This window comes from Zingiber officinale, chromosome 3B (assembly GCF_018446385.1).
Source record: "Zingiber officinale cultivar Zhangliang chromosome 3B, Zo_v1.1, whole genome shotgun sequence".
NCBI classification, from domain to species: Eukaryota; Viridiplantae; Streptophyta; class Magnoliopsida; order Zingiberales; family Zingiberaceae; genus Zingiber; species Zingiber officinale.
In genome coordinates, this window is record NC_055991.1 from 114,065,334 (window position 1) to 114,075,436 (window position 10,103).

General features: G+C 38.8%; 1 protein-coding gene across 1 annotated transcript; it reads left to right on the forward strand.

The window, feature by feature from the left end:
• Positions 1–7,742: 7,742 nt before the first annotated feature.
• Positions 7,743–8,351, forward strand: LOC122055130 (U-box domain-containing protein 4-like). The gene has a single exon (XM_042616515.1). It carries the CDS (start codon positions 7,743–7,745, stop codon positions 8,349–8,351), a length of 609 nt encoding a protein of 202 aa, XP_042472449.1.
• Positions 8,352–10,103: the final 1,752 nt, after the last annotated feature.

Below are 10,103 nucleotides of genomic sequence, written 5' to 3' on the forward strand. Positions count from 1 at the left end.
AGACATCATCCCAGCAGTATAACCAGAATAGGAGTGCCCCCTCACATCTACACCAGATGCAAGCTGTCATTGAAGGAACTCCGATTAGCCAAGGGAGATTGGAAGCCCCGCCAGCTACGACGAACGCCAAGGTTTTCTCTCTTACCAAAGATGATGTGGCGAGTGCCTCTACAGTTGTCACAGGTCAGCTGCCTATTTTCAGTCAGTATGCTAATGTGTTATTTGATACTGGGCGACACACTCGTTTGTCTCTACACCCTTCATGGAGAAGTTAGAGATATCACCACAAGCCTTAAATGGCAAATTCTTAACAACCCTACCTTCGGGAGAAGTAATGTCATCTACTCATATGCTGCGAGCCGCACCCATCAGAATCGCAGACAGAGAACTCTACTGTGATCTGATAGTGCTTGACATGCAATATTATGACAGTATATTGGGCATGGATTTCCTGAGCAAGTATCGTGCTTCGATCGATTGTCATAAAAAAAAAAGTAGTTTTCCTACCTGAAGCTGAATCGATATTTGAATTTATTGGGGAGCCCAAGGGAAATTGGGGCTACGGAGCCGAAGATGTGACCGGACAATTCTCTACCCAGACTATAGTACCGACTCTGTTCGATGATGTATTGGGGAAGCAAACCCGTGACTCAAGCATCCAGAGGATAAAACAAGAAGTCCTAGAGGGAAAGAATGATGGATTCCGCATCGCTGATAGTGGAATATTATACCTCAAGGATCGTTTATGTATTCCCGACGACCCAGAGTTGTGAAAGAAGATATTGGAAGAAGCCCACGCAACACCCTATGCAATGCATCCGGGATCCACCAAAATGTACCAAGATCTGAAAAAGAAATTCTGGTGGTCCGGTATGAAAAGAGATGTGGCTCAATACGTCAGTACCTACCTGACCTGTCAGAGGGTTAAAGCAGAACACCAGAGGCCTGGAGGTTACTGCAGCCAGTCCAAATTCTAGAGTGGAAATGGGAAGATATCTCTATGGACTTTATTTCAGGATTACCTAAGACAACAAACGGCTATGACACTATATGGGTAATCGTGGACAGATTAACAAAATCCGCCCATTTCCTAACAATCAAGATGACTTATTCAATTGAGCAACTGGCTCAATTATATGTCAAGGAGATTATTAGATTACATGGGATCCCTAAGACCATCAATTCGGACAGAGATGGTCGCTTTATTTCACATTTTTGGGAATGTGTTCAGAACGCTCTTGGCACAAAGCTATTGTTCAGTACTGCCTTCCACCCTCAGACCGACGGACAAACAGAAAGGGTGAACCAAGTACTAGAAGACATGTTACGGGCTTGCGCCTTAGACTTCAAAGGGAGCTGGTGCCGATATTTATGCTTAGCGGAATTCGACTACAATAATAGTTACCAGGCTACTATTGGAATGGCGCCCTACGAGGCTCTATACGGGAGGAAATGTAGATCCCCTATATGTTGGTACGAAGGCGGTGAAAAGAAGGAGATGGGATTTCAAATGGAGTTCATCGATAACACCACCCGTGCTATACAGAACATCCGCCAAAGAATAGAAACTGCTCAGAGTCGATAGAAGAATTACGCAGATAAGCGACGAAGGCCATTGAAATTCAGTGTCGGAGACTCAGTATTCCTCAAGGTAGCTCCTATGAAAGGAGTAATGAGGGTCAGTAAGAAGGGAAAGCTAAGCCCGCGCTATGTGGGACCATAAGTTCTGAAAAGAATTGGCAAAGTAGCTTACGAAATAGAGCTGCCTCAGGAGATGTCAGTCATCCATAACGTGTTCCACGTTTCGATGCTAAAGAAATATATTCCGAACACGGACCAAGTGATTGAACCACAGACAGTACAAGTGCAAGAGAACCTAAGTTATGAGAGCCGACCGGTCCAGATATTAGATCGAGATATCAAAAGACTAAGGAACAAAGAGGTACCTTTAGTAAAGGTCCTATGGCAAAATCAACGGTTCGAAGAAGCCACTTGGGAGCGAGAAGACGATATGAAACGGAAGTATCCAGAGCTATTTTAAGTTCGAGGATGAACTTTCTATGAGGTATGGGGTACTGTAACACCCACGAAATGATAAGCTATACCTATGGGTATTTTTCTTTAGAATAAAAGAAAAGAAAAAAGGGAAATAGAAATAGAACCAAAAAGAAATAAAAAGAAAGAGAGGTTAAGGTTTGAACCTTGAACCTCCCACAAATGATAAAGTTAAATTGGTGTATGGAAACCACTAGAGTAATGAATGATATATGAATGGAAAAGAATAGAAATTGTAGTTAAAAGTGAGAGTATAATTAAGTAAAGGAACAAGAGAAAAGCAAGTAGTTTTCCTCCTCTTCCTCTTGGTTAAGAAAAGAAACAAGCAAAAGACAAGTTGCCTTTCTCCCTTCTTTTTCTTTATTTTCGTGGGAATTAAGAGAGTGAGAAGATAGAGAAGGCAAGGGGATGAATCAGGACACTTTTAATCCTCGTTGAGAATAAATAAGAATGAGAGAAGAAAAGGGAAAGAAAGTTGGTTAATTCTTCCTCCTCCTTCTTTCTCCTTCTTCCTTTTCCACCGAAACCTAAACCTCTCCCTCTCTCATTTTCTGAAAATCCAAGCTAAGGTTTCTCTTGCTAAGAAAAACTAATTCACAAGAAGGAGTCCTCAAGATCTACTCCTTACAAGCAAGGGAAGAAAAGAGAGAACTAGGAAGAGAAGTTTCTTCTTCCTCTTCACAAGGATACCATCTTCCTTAGGAAAAACAAGCAAGAGGATGTAAGTATCCCCTCACCTGTGGTAGAAGTTGTTTACATGTTTTCCATGAGGTTAGAATGCTTAAAAACCTAGGATCACTTCTTGAAACTTTCGGCCAAGACTTGAATAAAGGATTTAGAGAAGTTTAAGACCTAACTAAGCATGCTCACTATGTTCTTATGATATGTACCCTAGTATAGGAGTTAGTTAATGTTTCTTATGCTTGTATGCTTACCTAAAACTTAGATCCATGCTCTTGAACTTTCGGCCAAAGTGTGAATAAAAGATTAGGAAGTCTTAAGACCTAAACTAGATATGCTCACTATGTTCTTATGATATGTACCCTACGATAAGAGATTAGTTTGGTGTTTTTATGCTTGTATGTTGCTTTAAACCTAAATTCATGCTCATGAAGTGTTCGGCCATGATAGAGAAATTGACTCAGAGCTGTTAAAAAATTTAGTCTACCATGATCATGACTTGCTTATTAATATGTTATGAAGAGTACTTAGTGTTTTTCACACTTGTATGTTAATTGGAACCTAAATGCATGCCACCTTAGGGAATTAGGGTTTCGACCATGATAGAAATGAAGACCTAGAAGTGTTTAAAATTTTAAGCTATCATGCTTATGACTTTTCTTATGAAAAAGGTAGGAAGATTTCTTAGGGTTTCATGCTTGTAGGTTGTTTGGAACCTTGATATATTGCACCTTAGGGCTTCGGCCATGATGAGAATTAAGACCTAGGAGAACTTAAGACTTACTCCAACATGCTCATGACTCTTCCTATAACATGATATAAAGCTAACTTAGAGTTATCATGTTTGAATGTTTCTTGAAACCTAGATGCATGCCTCCTTATGTTTCGGCCATGATAAATTTTAGGGTCCAAGAAAGCTTAAAATAAAATCTAGCATGCTCATGAATTCCCTTATGATATGATATGAAGTTAGCTTGATATTCATATGCTTGTATGTTGTTTAGAGCTTAATTTCTTTCTCCTTGAACTTTCGGCCATGATGAGAATTAAAGACCTAGGAAAGCTTAAAATTTGATTTAACATGCTTATGACTTCCCTTATTATATGACATGAAGTTAACATGAGATTCTTATGCTTGTATGTTGTTTAGAGCTTAATTTTCCTTCTTCATGAACTTTCGGCCATGATGGAATTAAGGACCTAGGAAAGCCTAAAATTTGATTTAACATGCTTATGACTTTCCTTATGATATGATATGAAGTTAACATGCTATTCTCATGCTTGTATGTTGTTTGAAACTCGGTTTCATGCTCCTTAACATTCGGCCGGAACAAGATTTAAATGCCTAGGAAGCTTAGAACCTAAACAAAACATGCTCATGATGTTCCTTAAAGTATATGATATGAAATTGGTTTAGGGTTCATATGCTTTTGTGCCACTTGTAACCTAGGTTCATGCTTTACAATGTTTCGGCCATAACTAGGTTAAAAGACCTAGGGAGCTTAGAACCTAACTAAATATGCTCGTGATGTTCTTTATGATAAATGCTATGAAATTGATTTAGGGTTCATATGCTTTTATGTTGCTTGTACCCTAGGGCAATACCTTGAATGTTTCGGCCTCCCTATAGAATTTGGTGATTGAGATCCAATTATGAATCATTATGTGCCTCACATGCTACGTTATGAATTAAGAGATGTTAGTTAATGATTCCATGCATGATTATGTTTTTCTATGATAGGTGATGTGTTCATTTATGTATGCCTATGAACCATGCATGATAATGTCTCTTATAATGTGCTATATGCTCAAGTATGCATGCTTTATGATATGACAAGTAATATGCTCATTTATGTATGCTTATGATCCATGCATGATAATGTCTCTTATGATGTGCTATGTACTCAAGTATGCATGCTTTATGATATGACAAGCAAAGGCCTAAGAGTTGCTTCCCTTTTAGTTGGGATTAAGAGCACTCTTTATGATATGACAAGTGAAGGCCTAAGAGTTGCTTCCCCTTGGGGACTAAGAGCACTCTTCATGATATGACAAGATATGATATGCTATGTTATGACATGAACCATGATATGCTATTTTACTTTGTATGGCTTGTACCAAGGATGGGCTCCATAAGCGCCCCTAGGCCGACGGACTATGAACGGGTCTAGTAAAAAGGGATGAGCTCCTTAGTACGCCCCTAGGTCGACGGTCGTAGTACGGACCTAGTTCCCTAGTAGGTTCGGGGCTAGCTACCCTGTCCTAGGGATTGTGCGCATGATATGATATGCTCTTATGATTTATATAACATGATGCTCTTTTATTTTATGATATGATACATCATGATATTTCTTTCTGATATGATATGCTCTCATGATTTATATGCACTACAACAAAAACCCTCATAGACATCGATTTTCCACCGGTGTCTATTTCATTTTCGACCGATGTCTATGAAGCCGATGTTAAAAGTCTGTCATTTTAGAAATCGGGTTAAAACCGGTGTAGTATCACTTAACGACACCGGTCTTCGAATCGGTTATTAACCGGTGTAGTATCACTTAACGACACCGTTTCATCAACGGTGTAAAACCGATGTAATATTGTATGTTAATAACACCAGTTTTGGCAGTGGTAAATGACCGATGTAATATTAGTTAATAACACCGGTTTTGCAGCGGTGGAAAACCGATGTAATATGTATATTTTTTAACAGCACAAATTTGATTTCCGAAACAATGAAAAACCGACAATAATAAAAAAAATACACAAATATTCACAAATTATACAAATATTCTTCATTCAACAATATCCATAAAATACACAAATATTCATAAATTATATAAATAATCTTCTTACAACAGTATCCATAAAATACCCAAACATTCTTTTTACATCAAAAGCTAGCTAATAGATATCAAAATCAAGGTAGAACATTCTTTTAACACATCAAGGTAGAACCGCACTTCAAATGTAATCTAGCATACATTCAGCCCACTCGAACCGCACTTCATCAATTTCAACTCTGGAGTACTTGAGATTTGTAAACTGTAAAAACACATAAATAATATATTAGTAAATCAAGACAAAAAATCATAGTTGAAAAAGCAGTAAGAGCACCAGGTAACAAGATGAGTAATTGGAATGCTTAAAAAGATAAACATTCATCAATTATCTCAACCACAAATAAATAGAAAGAAGAATCATAGATGTAAGATACTGATATAGTCCAACACCGGCACAAATTCAAAGAAGAAATTACCTATCTTTGTAAGCTGAAGCCAAATTTGCATGGGCTTCAGGCATAGTTGGTCTGATATTCACAGCACGTATATAATCCTGAATTGCTTCAGTAACTCTACCAATCTCCTTAAATGTGTTCCCTCTATTGACAAGACCATCAGCAGCAGTCTGCGAAGAACTAGCAGAAAGCAGCAATTCTCATGATTGAATATCCACACAGGAAGCAAAGGTTGAACTAGCAGTGTAGCTGTGTAGGTGCTGCCTAGTATCTACCAAATTAACAAAATTAGCCGAAGTATCTTGCCAATATAAACAGACAAAAATCTCATGATTGAATAAGGAAGAAATAAAAGTGAGAAGTGATTTTTACAAAAAATTCCACATAGTAAACTGGAATTCATATCCCTAAGAAAAGTTTGATCCAATAAAATATTTTAAACTGTATTTGTCAAAGCCAATGCAGATGCTTCCCCACTAAAATGAGAGGTAGTTGCACTAAATGGTCAACGACCATCCATCACTGATGATCCTTCTCACTTCAATCTCATAGCAGTCTAGATGGCATTCTAACTGTATCCTGTTAAAACATAAACGTGCTGTAGCCAACTGTTTGACAAAAAACCAAGCATGATTGCGAGGGCGTGATGGCAATGAACATGTTGTTAGTACATGATTGCAATGAAAAAGACAGATATAGTACTCTACCTATTGCTTGTATATAATAGCCAAGTTGTTGAAGGGCGCAGATATCCCTATTGTAACTGCTAAAGTTGCCTTATAGAATGATGCAGGAACACTCATCATGTTGCTGCATGAAGAGAAGTTTCATTAAGGAACAAAAATAAACTATCCGCACAGTTGCCATCAAACATTTCTAAAGCTTACCAATCCATGTATATGCTGCCAAGGCTTGACAATGCTTGTGGATGGTTAGGTTGTAAAGCAAAGCATGACTTGGGAAAGATTATTAAAATGAAGTTATTCAACAAGGAAAAAAAACTTAAGAGAATAAAAATCTCCAAATTAAAATGTCACCCTATAATGTCCAGTGTCTTTGAGAGCATGTCCAGCGTCTTTGAGAGCATTCCCCTTTTAATGTGCAAGAAAGTCGATCATTAACTAACCTGGCTCACCATCAAGAAGGATACCACATTTTGACATATTAGACCATTATCAACTTACCAGATTATTGTAAGCTTCAATAAAGGTAGAATCACAGTTGATAGCTTGCTTGTAATGCAGAATTGCCATGTCAAGTTGACTTTGTTCATAATAGATTCCAGCAAGGTTTTCTGCGTCCAGATATCCCCAATGCATAGTTGACATAATAAACTCTCTTCAGAGCATAGTTTGCAGCAAAGTTATCCACAAAATCAAAAAGAGATTAACAGTCCAGTGGAAAAATAGGAGTTATTGAATCACGTAGCATATTCTAGTGAAAGTATTCTGCAACAGTAATGTTATGAAGAACCTGAAATAAATAGAAAATGATTAAGAGTTCACACAAACAAGAACTACACATAGTAAATAAACTTCTCTTCTTTTGTATGCAAGTCAATAACAAATCATCATGTACTTCAAAAATCTACAATATCCACAGTTAACAACAAATTAACCATGCTTTTTTAGCGCATAACTTGTGGCAGAGAACAATACCACACAGCATCCTACCAAAAACTATTATATGATTCCTCAAGTCAAAGATGTCACAATAGTTCATATTTATACTCTATCAACCTGCATCCACAAGACCTACTAAAACAATGAAGAATGGCAATAAACCATTTGTCTTCCAAAAAAGAAGCAACTCAATCAAGACTTCAAACATCGAGGCCTTGTTCAGACTCCCAACATCATTAACAGCTAACCGAATCACAACAATCAAAGCTAACCGAATCACAGTGTTAATGCTAGTAGAACAATTATCAGCTGGTTCGCAAGAAGTGAAGGTTGTTGCAGCCCGTGAACTCCGATTAATGGCAAAAATTGGGAAGGAGAATAGGTCTTTCATTGCAGAGGGTGGAACAATCCCAGCTCTCTACCGGCTTTTCCAGTCTACAAATCCAGTTGCTCAAGAGAATGCCCTGACTGCAATATTGAACATATCTATTCATGATGAAAACAAGAGAAAGATTATGGAGCAGAATGGTTGTTTGGAATTAATAGTATATGTTCTGAGATATGGGTTAACTACTGAGGCAAGGGAGAATGCAGCTGCTACATTGTTCAGCCTCTCTGCTGTCCATGACTTCAAGAAGATGATTGTGGATGAGCATGGTGTTGTTGCAGCACTAGCTGATTTGCTGATGCAGGGAAGCCCAAGGGGAAAGAAATGGGTTGATTGTCTCAAGCAAGAGAGCAGTGCATCCTAGGTAATTCTCCAACCAAAAGTAAGATTAATTCACAAATTGTGCATAACACACAAAAAAAAGGTATTGTAGAACATCTGGAAGCTCACTACTCTGAAAGTTATGTAGTGTGGTCAATAATAATGAAAATCCAGTGGCATCTCCAAATACTCATTGTGCTGCATTATTTGCTCCAAGGATACACCAAAGTGAACCTAACATATCACATTTCGCATCATTTTGAAGTTTGTATTGAGATCCAGAAACACTTGTTATCATATCACTCTTGAGAATCTCAATTAGTGCGCCTAGCTCTTCTGGATGAACCTGGTAAGATATAAACTTCAACTTATGAGATGAAAGAATCAATTTGGGTAATATTCCAAACTTCTGTAAAGAATAGGGTAATTAAGTTCCACATGGAAACATTCATCCTTTTAAGAAGAATCAGATACTAATACATACCTGAAGAACATCTTCAATGATCAAACAAGATAACAGCCGAAGAACACCAGCTTGGTGGTGATCAGATATCAGGAATGGTAGAATGATGCTGACCCCATTAGATGCTCGAAATGCTTGTTGGTTGGCTTCAGCATTCCTCAACAAAGAAAAAAGACAATCCCATGCTATCAATATCGTACTCTCATCTTCAAATACAGAATATTTTCCTGAACCAGAACCTACCGGTTTTGGTGAAGAAAGAATAAGATCTTTGTTGTCAACATGTTTCTTGAAGTTTGCAGTATTTGAGTTGGTCCCTAAGCGACTAGAAACCGTGTTTTGCTGCTCTGGACCAGAAAAATACCTATCCTTGATGAGCTGGATCACGGGGAAGAAGAGGAGGTTCTCGTATACTCCGTCGAAGATGACACAGCAGCAGAGGCGCACGTCGCCGCAGACCTTGGAGGCGAGCGAGGTGAGCTCGACGTTGAATCCCATGGGAAACTTGAGGAAGTCGTAGGGGTTGGAGGGGTTGTCGGGAGGGCGAGGGTCCTCCTCCTGCTTTCCGTCGGCGAAGAGGGATCCATACTCGATGTCAGGGTCCTCTCCGCAGTCGAAGGGGTCGAGCCAAGGGTTCTTCTTCTTCTTCGCAGCGGTGGCGACGAATCGGAGCCATCCTCGCTGAGGATGGTACACCAAGGAAGAGGATAGGGCATGGGTGTGGATTGGAGAAGGGAATGTGTGGGAGATGGGGAAGGAAAAGCTACAGAATGAGAAGAAGGTCTCCTCTTCTCACCGGAGTTGGAGGAGATGCGGTGTGGTTGGATGGAGAAGGAAGGGGTGTCGATCTAGGAAGGGGAAGAGGGAGATGAGGTTGAGAGAAATGGTCAGTTTAGGTTTAGGTTTAGGCTGAGAGAGATGGTCGGAGGAAGGGGCGCGATATAGGTTTAGATTTGGAGGGAACTTTGTGTAGTGTTGCAAATTTTGGCTAGTGGAAAAATTAAAATATTTTATTTTGGTTCATTAACACCGGATTTTAAAAACCGCTGTTAAAACTGGTGTCTATTAACGAAAAAAATGGCGCTCATAGATATCAGCTAAAAAACCGATGTCTATGAGCGAAAATCTGCGCTCATAGACACCGGTTTTTGGAAAAACCGATGTAAAATACTCAAAGACATCGGTTTTTGCTTAAAACTGTTGTTGTTCCACCGATGTCTATGAGGGTTTTTCTTGTAGTGATGACATGATGCTCTTTTATTTTATGATATGATACATCATGATATTTCTTTATGATATGATATGCTCTCATGATTTATATGACATGATGCT